This window comes from Pocillopora damicornis, chromosome 13 (genome assembly GCF_964200805.1).
Source record: "Pocillopora damicornis chromosome 13, jaPocDami1.2, whole genome shotgun sequence".
In the NCBI taxonomy this organism is placed as follows: Eukaryota; Metazoa; Cnidaria; class Anthozoa; order Scleractinia; family Pocilloporidae; genus Pocillopora; species Pocillopora damicornis.
In genome coordinates, this window is record NC_142682.1 from 9,031,206 (window position 1) to 9,045,747 (window position 14,542).

The 14,542-nt window shown below is 38.8% G+C and overlaps 1 protein-coding gene and 2 pseudogenes across 1 annotated transcript; all 3 read left to right on the plus strand.

Annotated features, from left to right (window-relative positions):
- The first annotated feature begins 130 nt into the window (after window positions 1-130).
- On the plus strand, window positions 131-1,023 carry LOC113685532 (uncharacterized; annotated as a pseudogene).
- A 3,892-nt stretch (window positions 1,024-4,915) lies between these two features.
- On the plus strand, window positions 4,916-5,539 carry LOC149035380 (uncharacterized). Its single transcript, XM_089191273.1, has 2 exons — window positions 4,916-5,026; window positions 5,111-5,539. The coding sequence occupies exons 1-2, from the start codon at window positions 4,916-4,918 to the stop codon at window positions 5,537-5,539; spliced, it is 540 nt and encodes a 179-aa protein (XP_089047399.1).
- An 8,844-nt stretch (window positions 5,540-14,383) lies between these two features.
- Window positions 14,384-14,542, plus strand: part of LOC149035381 (uncharacterized) — a 3,035-nt pseudogene continuing 2,876 nt past the window's right edge.

Sequence of the window (14,542 nt, forward strand, 5' to 3'; positions counted from 1 at the left end):
AAATGTTATGAAGAATCTACAATGAGCTAAGTATTGAATTTTTGGTTGTATTTTTGATTTCCTAGGCGTATCTGAATCAAGATTTTGAAATAAAATCCGCAGAATGCGAGTGTCCTCGAGGGGAATTTAAATGCAGCCAAGCTGCCGCCATTTTCATCCATGGATTTCACCATGGATAAAATCCATTGTGCATCCATCCAGCACAAATGTTAAAAAAAAAACTGGAAAAGAAGCCAAGCAACACAATTGTCGACTTGTTCATACAGCATCATCAAAGGCAATGGATGCTATGGCAGCAGCCCATTTGTTTACTGAAAGCTTAAATTATAATGTCAAACTATCAGTTAATGCTGGGGATGAAGACTCCACAACAGCTGCACATATTAAAGAGAAGGTCCTTTATCCTGTAGAAAAGATCACTAACTACAAGCTTGTATAATCTAAGCCAATGTGGGAAATTTGTAAATTCATCAAGTCTCTCACAGAAAGTTATCAACTACTTTGTAAAATGTTTTACTTATAGCGCGTCTCAAAATAAGAGAAATCCATAAGCCCTCCAAAAATCCTTAAAAAGCATTCTACCACATTCATTTGAAAACCACAAAAATTGCAATGAATCCCGGTGTGATGCCAAGAAAGATCCTATTAACTATAATCACTCTGACTTACCCTATGGCAAGGATGACTTAAGGAAAGATACTATGGCGCAAGCGCAAGAGCTAGTAATGACTTCCAAGTAGCCAGTGGCACCTCACAAGTAAAGCTTGGATATCAGTACATTAGTCAAACACTTGAGAGCCTCCATATTGAACCTGGTATACACTGTATCAGCTACATTGAAAGGATGGATCACAAGGCTACCCAAGACAAACTAAGAAAAAAAAAGCATTAATTTCAAATGCTGAAGAGCTCAACTACGTAAGCAGAAGTTAAATCTTGATTGTAAAAAACAAATCCAGGAAGGAAACACACACCAAAGTGGGACAGGACTTAACCTTGATCCAAAAAATTCTACCAAACTGATCCAAGAATTCGACATCATCAATTTGGACATTTCTAGCAGGGGGCTGAAAACCTTTGAGACATGCACTCCTGAATAAACAATCATACCAATGGCAGAGAAATTTCCCTATCACAAACAATGCTTACAATTTCATCATTTACATTATTGAAACAAACAAGTCTATGCAACTATATATTGCCTTTGCGGGATGTAGAGATTCATGTTACAAGGGTAAATGGTTTAAGTGTCCGAACAGTCAGACGCATCAGAATCCTATTCAAAGACAATCAACCAGTTGAAACCGTGTCACTTGGAAAGGGTATCCGCCGTGTTCACCCCTTCAAGTTCGTCCCTACCTTATACCATGTTCACCCCCACACTTTTTCGAGTTTGACCCCACCAAGTCGTCTTTGCCCCCACATTGAGTAATGTCCAGTGCTGAATGTCAAGTCCACCACGATCATTTTGAATTTCAGCAATCGTGTGGGATTGTGAAACACACTTAAATCAACACTGCTTTACTAATTAATCTTGGTTAGTCTAACAAACACAAAATGTGTTGTAGCGAAATCTCTAAATGTGATCACATGAAATGTGATCATAGCAACATGTCACAAATGTGTGATATTTCTATTGATGTATACCTTGCTTAACTTAATGATACTTACCTCATTTAGCTTTACTTATAAAAATAATACTCTGAACTTGTGATAATGTGAAAGACACAAATCAAAACAGCATTGCTTAATTATTATTTGGACTTGAAAAAATGTGAAACAACCTCAGTTAATCTAACAAACACAAAATGAGAAGATGAAATTGAGATGAAAACCACACTTTCATCGCAATAGAACTGTTTAGGGTTGTCAGACTTCTGATAGATGTGTAACAGTTTAAGATACTAACCTTGTTTAGCTTCATTTATGAAAATAAGACTCAAGAATTTACCAAACTACAATTTGATCACACTTTTGATACCAAGAATTGTCCGTCAATGACCATTTTGGTGAATTGCTCATATTTTGCTCAATGATACCCTTTGGTAAACTAATTTCAAAAATCAAGTTTAAAAGTTCCGATGATTATTAAATTTTTAGAAATTGGAGAAAATGTGAAAAATGCGGTTTAAGTGCCGTTTTCTGCCTATCAAATTGTCCAAAATTCACTGCAAAAACCAAACTCCATTGAAGGCTTAAAATGAATTCAATTAACACCAAACTTCACACGGTATAAGAAAAAGCCTTCCCATTCATTTTCATTATGTTCAAGGGCTTTGTATTAGTTTGTTTTAGATATATATGTATACATAAATCAAGAATTCCAGCGAATACAGAAGGAGAACAGCATTCTTTACAAGCAGTTCAGTGTACTAAAGCAAATCGTTCCTATTTATAATAATTAACTGACATCTGCTCCCAACAAACACTGGCCACACCACATGAGACCCTATATGGGCTGTCATCATGAAATACACCAAAGACTGAAAACTTTACTAAAGGTCTGATTACTACACGATAACACTATTATACTTCAATCTCAGATGTATTTTCATTGAGCTTCCAACATTTCGCACCATCTTGACCAAGATGCTGTAATTCAAACACAATTTTCTCTCGTGATAAGGCCTGTCACGTCATCACTGCCCACGAAGCTCTTGCGCAAATGGTTGAAATTTCGTAACAGATCTAAAGAAAGTTATTTCACGGACGAGTCTTGAGCTTTCATACCTACTCTCATCGGAGGTTATTATTTCTTGTCATTTCATGGCTCTCTGTAGCTATATAATGCTCGTTGGTAAGGTGACCCCTTGCGGGCAATCTCCTGATTATCCTGGTGAGGTGGAATGCATCACACTGGAGGATTGCACACCAGAAAGTCTCTCCAAGGCCTTGACTATTTTGCAGCAGACGGGGCGTGTGCGTTCGATGAACTAGAAGGCTTGGTTCTTCAACTGGGGGAGCTTGGTCTTGGAAAGGAGTGGCAAGTGCGATACGTGAAATCTCTGAAGGTGGCCAAATTCTACCTGAGGGGTGATTTCAAGGTAAGCAACCGAAAGTGTTTCAAAAAAATTCGATTACGTTTTTCAAGTAGGGTGATCTTATTTCACAAATGAATGGAAGTATAGCACGAAAAAACCGTTCCGACGACAGGTCCACCCTGAACGGGAAATATGCGTCAGTTTTTGCTCTTGGTATTCTTTTTTTTATCAGCATAAATTATGCTTGTAATAGATTTTATCTACTCAGATTATTGAGGTTATTCAATTTAGATAACATGAAGCATACATATTACATATATTTTTTGTCTTTAATGTTGCAGTAACATGGTAATCCATGCTTTGTGTCAAGCTGTGTTTCCTATTTTCACTCAGGTTCACGTGAGCTCTTCTTCTCCCGTTGCAAGTCATTGCAGTGTATTTGCTCTGAGTGACACCGAAGATTCTGACCTGCGGCAGCAATGCAAACACAACCATGACGAGCTCTGTGACCAATGTGAAAGCTTGCATTCAACCCTGAACGACATATCTACTGCGGTTGATGAAGCATCTTTTACCACAAAAGAGGACAAAGACAAAGCTTTGTTTCCCGTTAGCTCTGCTACACTTGCCATCCAGTCATGGAAGTGCCATTTGCTGAGGTCGACCCACCAAGATCAGGCTCGTTTGGACATCATCGATGCCCTTAATTCTGGAACAGTATTCATAGTAAATGACTGGGTCATGAAGTTCTTGCCTCAGAGATACCACGAGTCACAGAGAGACTGGTTTGGTAAGCGGGGTATTTCTTGGCACATATCTGTGGTATACAGACGGATAGAGGGTGTGCTACAGTGGCAAGCCTTTATCCATGTGATTCAGTCCTGTCTCCAAGGAAGTTCTGCCATTACCGCGATTATGCAACATGTTCTAGCCACATTGAAGCAAGAGTATCCTAAAATCAACAAGGCCTACTTCAGGCATGATAACGCCAGCTGTTACCACTCCTCCCACGCGTTAACGAAGTGCCAAGAAATTTCAGCAAACACCGGAGTGAAGATAGTCTGCGTTGATTTCGGCGACCCTCAAGGCGGGAAAGGGGCTGCAGATTGACTAACTGCGAGCTGTAAAAGCCACATTAGGGCGTTTATTAATGAAGGCCATGATGTCTGCGCTGCCAGCGACCTGAAGGAAGCTCTGCTATCCCATGGGGGTTTGGAAGGTGTATGAGTGGTTTCTCTGGATACGATCAAAGAAACGCCAGACGATGCACAAACCATTACAGGAATCAACAAGTTGAACAACTTTGAGTTTAGCACAGTGGGCTCTATTTCATGTTGGCGCTCATATTCCATCGGCCAAGGGAAAGTGATCAAAATAGAAAAATCCTCTTCTAGTGAGTTAATGGTTCTTGAAAGAGCCCAGGCCTTCCTGCTAGTTTATGACAGTCTGTTCTGTAAGGTTTCTATTGATAAGGGAAAAATTTTATCCGCAATGCATCATAAAAGACTTTCCATAAGAGGTTAAATGTTTACAAAACGCTGCTCAAACAAACAAAACACAAGAAAAAGGGGTGAGTATTTTAAACCCCTCTTACACGGTATTCTGTCGTGGGATGCCCTTGAGGGTTATGCGTTGATGCAAGATAATTATTTCTTAGCTGTGTGGCTGTCATATTTATATTTCTCTTATTTCTTTTGAAGGTCCTGAACAAGGGATTCTGCAGCCATCATTTTCTGTTCCTATAAAAGTACCCCCCACAAATCGTCAGGGGAAGAAAATGTGGCTGAGAGATAGCTTCCATAGAACGTGGCCAGGCAGCAGGGGTGTATTCATGTCCTCAAGACAGCTGCACTTGCGTTTTTCAAAGGCTTTCAGCCTTAGAAAAGCACTTCTCACTTTAAAAATGTACCAGGGTACCAGAAATTAATTTTTTAATGGACTTGGCAAAAATTGGCTACAAATCATATTTGGACGAAGGTGTGGGAAAGCTGCCATCGCTTCAAGCCCCTGTACAACAGGAAGATTCTCGTGTTTCTCTGAGAGTAGTAAGGAAGGCTTACAGGTTCAGTGAAAAGCAAAAGTCATACCTTTTATCTAAATTTCAAATGGGGCAGACGACAGGCCACAAGCTTGGCGCAGAGGTAGTTGCTCGAAAAATGCCAAGTGCCCAGGGCACCAATGGTGCACGACTATTCCAGTCATTGGAATTCCTCACAACCATCCAGATCACCTCTTTCTTCTCAAGACAGAGTGCCTTAGTACGCCAGAGAGATCCTGATGAGGCTGATATCCGAGCAGCTCAAGAGGAGAGTAATTTTAGTGAGGCAAAGGAGACTGTCATGTCAATACAACTTGACCATCCCCTGATCTACAATCAGTACGATCTTTGTGAAATGGTGCCAAATGACTCTTTAAAGATCTTGAAGCTATCAATGTTGAAGCACATGTGTGAAGACCTTGGCCTCGATATACCATCAAAGCCCATCAATAAAAAGGCCCCGTATTTGGCTCTACTGAAAGAGATTGTCAGCAAATGTACTTGCCAAAAGTCATTGTGATGCTGACTTTCTCTTTAGTTTAGCAGAATAGAAAAGTGAGGAAGAAACGAATTAACGGTGACTCGTTCATAATCTTTAGTTACTAGTTATCTCATTTTTAAAGCTTGTAGAGTAATTAGAAGTTCTTTCGTTTTGTTCTGTTTTTCTTTTAATTATGCCAATATTGACCCTCATTTTCCTTTTCTAGTCTTCACATCGGTAATGAAGTTTACTCATCTGGTAGCCAACACATGCAAACTGACAGATGTGAGAGTATTCAAACTACATTTCTTTCCACTCATTTTGAAATGCGGGATTTCTTTCTATAATTTAACGACACCATTATTTCATTTGCGGTTTCTATGTGGGTATGTTTCAGCACCCCCAACAAGTTTCCAATGGCGTTACGTTGCGTGACATTGATAATCACTGGGATGATAAGAACTGTCGCCTTGCATTTAATTACTTTGAAGGTCAAAAGTCGCCTTTCCATGTATTTATACCTACAGAAAATGAGTTCCCAAAGTAAAAGATAAAAAAATATCTAATTTATCAGCATGGAATCAAGTACTAAGTAGCTTCCCTCAAATGTATCTTTTGCATTACTTGAATGTGAGATGGTGCTAATGTAATATGTACTTCACTTGCAGATTTTTAGCCCAAAAATATTTTGTAGAACCTTTTCAAAGATCTCACAGAATAGTTTACTTGTCACTTTACATTTTTCAAGCTACAAACCGACACAGTGGAGACCAGATTTAATTTGGAGATTTAACAACACAATATGATTAAATTACCTTGTTGTTTGTTTACACACTTTGCATTATTTTGCTCACTCAAGTCACAAACACTTCTGCCATTTTCGAAGGGAAGAAGGGAAGCAATGCAATTCTGAGCATCACACTTTCCACAGTGAATGGAAAATAGCAATATTTCACGAATATGTTGTTGAAAATCTAAAATATGTGGTACCAGGTACATTTTTTTTGCATGAAATATCACCCTTTTTCGCTGCCATTTTACACGGTCTGTGAGGATGTTCTTTCAAGGGCTTAAGTAATCTCAAAAATCAATGTGCCCAAAAAATTTAACTCACTAGAATTGAATGAGAATAGCTGTCCTAATATTGTGTAAAGTTTGGTGTTGATTGATTCCATTTTAATCCTTAAACGGGGCTTGGTTTTTGCAGTTAATTTTTGACTGTGCGTCATGCAGAACTTGAGCTCCAGAAGCCTGAAAACCGCATTTTCAGATTTTCGCAAATTTATGAACATTTAAGAATCGCTTAAACTTAAAAACATGATTTTTGAAAATAGTTTATCAAAAGGTATCTTTGAGCAAAATATGAGCAATTCACCAAAATGGTTGTTGATGGACAATTGTCGATCCTGACAGCCAGCCATTCTTAAGTCGTTAGACTTGTAATAAATGTATAACAGTTTTAATGATACTAACCTCATTAAGCTTTATTTAAAATAAAACTCTGAACTTTTGATAATGTGAAACACATTTAAATCAAAACAACATTGCTTACTTATTATTTGGACTCAAAAAAAAATGCAAAACAACCTTGGTTAATCTGACGAACATGAAATGTGTTGATTGTAGCAATCAGACTTGAGAAGACGCAAACCATGCTTTCATCACGATGACATGCCACAAATGTATAACATTTTCATCGATGCCTACTTCATTTAACCTTATTTGTGAATATAGGACTGAAGATGAGTGCGAAACCACACTTTGATCATGCTTTTGATATTATTTACTAACAGACTAAAGAATATCAGACTTGTAAATAAAGGCTTTGATGCTATTGGTGCATTTTGATCCTCATTATTATTCCAGTTGAAAGAAGTTATTCCCTCATAGGTCCATTCTGTTTATTATTTTAATGAAAGGTCGATTATGTTTTATGCAGTAGCCTTCAGCAGTGATTGAGACCAGCTGATCTTGTAGACCTCGAGTTTGATTTGAAGCCTGAGCACATCCCTGAGAACTTTCTCTATGAAGATATTGGGTTAGTATTCTATGGTCAATGTGAAAGGCACTTGTAAGTGTAGTTAAAAACAACTAAACTAAAGTGCAACAACTTCATTTGTATTTTCACTATCAAATGTTATAGTTGCAAGTGTTTACTGTATTATTTATTGTATTATTATGGAAGTTGTTAAGTTGTATTTGATAGAGGTTTTAAGGTTTTAAGGCTGAATTCCAAACATAACATGAAAAGTATATCTTAAGCAGCTAGAATAACGTTTTTTTGTTGTTTTTAATTAATTTTTAAGGTATGTGGGCATTGTCACCTCATCTTCACCAGTCAGCAACAGTTAGAGGTGTTGTGCAGCGCTAAGGCTTGGTACATCAACGGTAGTTTTAAACTTTGCCAAACACCCTTCTACCAGCTACTAACCATCAACATGATTCCTGTGCAAAGCAGGTCCTGCTCCAGTTTGAGATCATGTCAGGGAGAATCATGCTTGATTACAAAAAAACAGTTTGGGCAGACTATTACCACAGTGTACACCATACTGAGTATACCAGATCTTTCCAAACACCCTGAGAAAGAATCACCCACCGCACACTTCAATTTAATGATGAAGTTTTTTTTAGATGCTGCCAGGAGATGCGTGCTGGATAGAAATCTCAAGGCAAAATTATTTCAGGCACTTGGAGAGACTCCTTTTGACACTGTGAAAGAGTTTTGCAGGATTAAGATTGGGAGAAAGGTGGTTCGAGGCAAGGGATATCATTGTGTTTCAAAGAGAAACAGCCACACTGTTGTTTATAAGGAGGAGCAGGGGGAGGCTGAATTTTATAGCCACATACAGTACTTTCTGTTACATAGACCACACTGTTGCCATAGAGTGACAGAATCCTGTCATTTTTGTGAGCCTTCACCATTTGCAGTCTACAAAGACTTGAGCCAGACGGATTAGCAAAGTTTTCGGATTCTGAATCAGACATTGCAGTTGATCAAATTCATATTGTTAAGAGGCCAAGGTATGCTCTTTATGATAAGTACTTGTAACTGTATGTAAAAATATTAAAGTAGTCTTCTTTAAACTGTTATGGTACATATTGGCTTTGTGATTTTCAAGCAGTGCTCTGGTACACAGTGCTGTTATCATAACTCCTGGCTAGCAAAAACAGGAACCAATTTTGCTTAAGTAGCTAGTATCACCACTGGAACAACTTTATTCTCTGATCCTGTGACAAAACAAAACAGTCTGCTTTCACTAATTCTCTATTTTCTTTTTCATTTTCATACCTGTTTTCTTTCAAATTATCAACTCAAGTATTGAAGGTATACATGATTATGCTGAATAAACCGAGTAAAATTTTGAAGGACTCAGTGTCTTTGATCACTGCTCTTTCAGGGAGAACATTACAGCAGTAATCAAGATCAGTATGATAAAGGAAAAATACATTTACATGGAGTTTGAAGACACAAACCAAGCTTATATGAGTAGATTTCAAAATTTCATTGACACAGATTAGATAATTCAGCTGTGCTCATGTTCACAGATTTCCAAAGCAAGTAGAGTAATGTACAAATAGAAAATTGATTGTGTTAATTTTTTTTTCTGGACCCTACATTTGTAATCAGTATTTATTGTTGTTGAAGGACACAGGTTTCAATACCACAGTGAAGAGGATTTTTAAGGATGTCATTGTTTTGACCGCTGTTCATATTTGGATTTGTTAGTTCGGGCCTTTGTTTGCCCGTCGCTTTTCGTGACACTTACATGGCATTTTATTATATCATGTCACGTGATTAGTTCGCACATGGTCGTTCGCTAGGACACAGCACAGATTGTAAGTGTTTAGTTCTTTGCCATCCTTTTGCTGGTCTTTAGTTTCTCTTAGCCTTTTTCTTATAGCAGCCTTTGTTTGTCTTTCATTGTAGTTTTCACCGTTGAACAAGTTCATTTAGTTTGCATATTCGTATGGAGAGATATGGAGCGAATAAAGCGAGCATTTACGTAGTCAAACGAGTCGAATACCTGTGTAAAGCCCAGTAACAGCGAACGTCATAGACGCCACCACAGTCATGGCTGAGAAAAGCCCTTTTGCTAACAGTTTCGTGTCACTCAATCAATATGCTATTTTCCATAAAGGTCTTACTAGTTTTGCAAAATTAACTGTTTAAAAGTTTTTGATGTATTACTGCACTTTCATGGTAACCCTGTGGCCCTGCTAGCAGATCTGATGGAGTTGTTCTCCCACGTTGCTATGGCAAAGAAAAACAGATGATACCATCAACCTTCACCTGTCAAGGGGATTAGACCTCAAAAGACCTCCTAAGGTATACAAAGCAATGAGATTGATGTTTGGTGACCATGCCTTGCCTTACCTTCCACAGTACATTGTTTGGCAACATGCAGAGGATAACAAAGATGACTATCCATTGGCAGTAGCTATCATCCTTCTGTAAATGTATATGGATGATATCATGACATCATTGAAAACAGATGATGAAGGAGTAAATGCTTGTTACCAGCTTAATGAGTTACTTAGCAAGGCAGGGTTCAAGATATGGTGATGTTGTAGTAACAGGTCTAACATGCCTATATTCCGTTGGAAGATCGACCAGCCAATGTTAACATTGAAGAGTCTGCGTTACCCAGCATGAAAGCTTTAAGTGTCTAGTGGAATGCTGAAACAGACATGTTTACCCTTAAACTGACTGACAGAACTGACAATGGGTCATTGTTGGTTCAGTGGACCTACATTCTTGTATGAAAGCAAAGATGCTTGGCCTCAGAGGAAACACTTCAAACTGGAAGAACCTTCTGAAGACTGTCTTACTGAGATAGCAAAACTGAAGATGACCTTGCTGACAGATTTTTCATTGCCGTGGATGGATTCATTGAGGTACTCAAGCTAAGCACTAAGCTGGACAAGACTGACAAGGGTGACAGTATGGGTGAGGCAATTTGTTACCAAATTGCTAGCCAAAGTGGAAAAAGTGAAGAAACCTTTGGGTTTTGAGGTGTGCACAGAAGCTACATTGACCCAACTGAACTGGACAGAGCTGAAAAACTCTGGGTTAAGCAATCAAGATTGAGCGATTCTAAAAGGAGATGCAATAGTTAAAGAGTGGAAAAAAAGTCAGTAAGCAGAGTCATTTGAAAGCAACGACTCCAGTAGTTGATGAGCTAGGTGTGTGGTAGGTAGGAGGGCGACTTACCAGAGCAGTTCACTTGGAGATGGCCTTTTCACTAAGTATCACAGACTTCCTAAACACATTCAGTCAAATGGTAGCCACAAGGGGAACACAAGAAGAAGTTACAAGTGATAATGGAAGAATTTTTGTAGGTGCTGATAAGGAACTTATAGAACTTACTCAGTCAATCAATCAGGAGAAGATTGTGGACAATAGTGCCAACAAAGGAATAAAATGGAATTGGAACCCACCTGAAGGGTCTTAATTTGGAGGAGTTTTTGAGTCACTGATTAAAGTAGCCAAGAAGTCCTTGAAGGCCATAATTGGAAATGTAGGACTGAATGGTAATGAACTTCGAGTCGCACTCAAAGAAGTAGAAGCACTGATGAACTCAAGACCACTTGGTTACGAGGGAACAGACCCACAGGATGAACCGGTGTTGATGTCAAGCCACTACCTAAGCAGGCAGTTGGGAGGAAAGTTAGCCCCTTGAGTGACAGATGAGATATCATTTAACCATAGACAGAGAAGGAGGTTAGTTCGGAATCTGGTGAAGACATTCTGGAAGCAGTGGAGAGAAGAGTTTCTAGTGACACTGACAATGACCAGTTCGGAGTTGGAGTCATGGCGGTCAGACGTTTCTCAAATAGTTCCCGGAAAGTTATAAAGTTTCCTAATATTATCTGTGTGATACTTGTAATATCGCATTGGAGATGTCTTTTAATCACACCAAGTCATGATCTTGCACCATCTGCAACGCTAGGAACCCTGGCTGACTGGACAGATATCAACTCTTCGACAAGCATTAGCAACTTGGCCAGCCGCCATCTTGGTTCATTATCATGTTGCCGACGTTGCATTAATACCTGTACACAATTTCGTCGCAAGGGCTTTTTTAGGCCTGTAGCGTATTACTCCAATTCGAATGCGATTTTTCGGCTGGAGCTGTTAATCATTTGCGGTCGATGTAAATCCAGGACCTGTGAGTAAACGAAAGCAAGCAAGGTCTACTGCTCCAACGTGTCCTGTTTGTGAGAAAGCAGATGCAAAAAATCATAAACACTTTATCTGTTGGATATGTCACGATATGATGCATGTTAAATGTTCAAACTCTATGGCTGATTTTCGAACTTTCTCTGCTTCATCGCCCCTTTCGTGGACTTGTAATCGATGTGCTTTTGCATCATTACCATTTCTCAACGACAGCTCACAAGATTCTCATTTTGGCGTTCTTGTATGAGAAGAAGGGGACTCTAGTTTGCTTTCTTCTTTATTGCCCACTCCAGTCGAATGGTATAAAGAAAATATTAAAGGCTATTACAAGAAAAATCTCTCGATTGGCCACCTTAACACAAACAGTATCATTGGCAGAATAGATGAGATTTTGGATCTACTAAACAAATGCCGTTTTGACATTCTCTTTATCTCTACAACGAAGATTGACAAGTCTGTTTCCACAAAGTTATTATCCAACCCACATTACCGTGTCATCAGGAATGATAGAAAAAGGGGTGCCGGTGGTTTATTAGCTTATATTCACAATTCTTTAACTGCTAGAAGACAACTCAAGCTTGAACCAACTGGTGTAGAATCTATTTGCCTCAACGTAAAGGGGAATACAAATACATGGTTTTTCATTTGTGCCTGTTATCGCTCTCCAAGTGAGTGTAAAGTCACTGACTTCATCTCTGCCTGTTTTACTGCTGCAGAAAACCTGCTAAAAAATCAGGAATGAAATTGTATTTATTGGAGATTTTAATATTGATATGATGGACTATGTTGATGGGAATGTGCATAATATGAATAATCCTTTGGCTGATTTCTGCGATCGCTATTGTCTCTTAAATACAATAACTGAACCAACAAGGGTTACTAACACAAGTGAAACCCTAATTGATGTGATCCTAGTTAATCGAACTGAGCGATGGACAAAGAGTGGCACGCTGAAACTTGGAATAAGTGATCACGATCTTGTATACATTGTGAGAAAACTACGCCTACCGAAATCGAAAGTGCAAACGATTGAGTCCAGAAGTATGAAGAAATTTAATGAAGCCTCTTTTTGTTGTGATTTATCTACTGCTCCATGGGACAGTGCCTTTGTTTATGACAATATTAATGATGTCTGGAACCACTGGTCAGAGCTCTACAAAGACATAATAGACAAACATGCGCCTATTGTGAAAAAAAGGGTTCACGCAAACCAACTTCCGTGGATCAATGTCCAAATAAAAAGAGCAATTCGACTGAGAAACAAACTATACCGCAAATATTGCCTTAGTCGGAATGATGAAACTTGGGAAAGTTATAGAGTACAAAGGAACTTAGTTACCAAACTTAAGCGAATATCTATTAAACGGTTCTTTTTGGACTCTTTGGCTAACACAACAACTCCTGGAGATTTTTGGAAGCAGGTAAAGCCTCTTCTACCGTCTTCTGGACAAGATAACAGCGATGACACATGCATAATGGTTAGGGGTGCAGTTGTAAGTGATCCATCCAATCTTTTCAATGAATACTTCTCTTCACCTGTTCTTGATCGAGCTGTTTTGACTAAGTCTGTTGAAGATTTCGAACATCATCCAGGTGTGACTTCAATCTCGTCGCGCAATTTCAATCTTGGTTTTTCATTTCAACCTGTCAGTACAGAATACATTGGTAAATTGCTTACTGGCCTTAAAACAGACAAGTCTTGTGGACCTGACAATATCACTCCCATGATTCTTAAGCTATCTGCATCAACAATCAAAGGGCCTCTGACTAAGCTCCTTAATTACAGCCTTACTAACTCAACGTGGCCACAGAAATGGAAATTAAGTAATGTTACTCCAGTCTATAAAAAGGATGATAGCTCTCTTGTGGAAAACTACAGACCAATCAGTATCTTGTCGTCCATTCCCAAGATTTTTGAGAAAGTTATGTATGATCAGCTCTATGATACTTTCAAGACCCACTTCTCTCTCAATATGTCTGGATTCTTAAGTGGGTACTCATGTTGCACTGCTCTTCTAAAAATGGTTGACGACTGGAGACTAGCCCTGGATTCTAAGAAAGTCACTGGAACTATTGCCATTGACCTTTCCAAAGCATTTGACTCTGTGTGTCACAACCTACTCCTAGCCAAATTGCATGCTTATGGTTTGAATGATGATGCCCTCAGATATGTACAGTCATACTTGACCAAGCAACAGCAAAGAGTTAAATATAATTGCAAACTCTCTGATTGGCTTCCCGTTCACTGTGGTGTGCCTCAAGGTAGTCTTCTCGGTCCCTTATTTTTTAAAATATATATGAATGACTTAAACTTTGGTGGCCAGATCGCTTCCTTGCGTCTATATGCCGATGATACGACAACTTATCGATCTCATCACGATATCACTTTCTTGGAAATCTCCCTGTCTTGGCTCTCTCGTAATTATCTTATGGTCAACAACATAAAGTCCCGTGATGATTGGAGATATTGCTTACGACCCTCAATTTATCATTGGTGACTCTAGAGTCGAGTTATCTAACTCACTCAAAATCCTTGGGGTCATAATTGACGACAAGTTAACAATTGCTGATCACATACAGAGTGTCATAAAAAAAGTCTATGCCAAGATTGGTGCCCTTAGGAGACTCAAAAAACTTATGCCTGTAGATGTCTCCCCATCGCTCTATAAGGCTTACATACTTCCTCACCTGGAATACTGTAGTCCGCTATTGCTTGGAATAAATAAAACACTGAGCTCTAAACTGGAATCAGTCAATAAGTACGCACTTAAAAGTTTGCTTAATCTCGGCAATAGTGTTGACTACAATACAATTTTAGCTAAAAGCAACATGACAACTCTAGAACATAGGCGATTTTATAG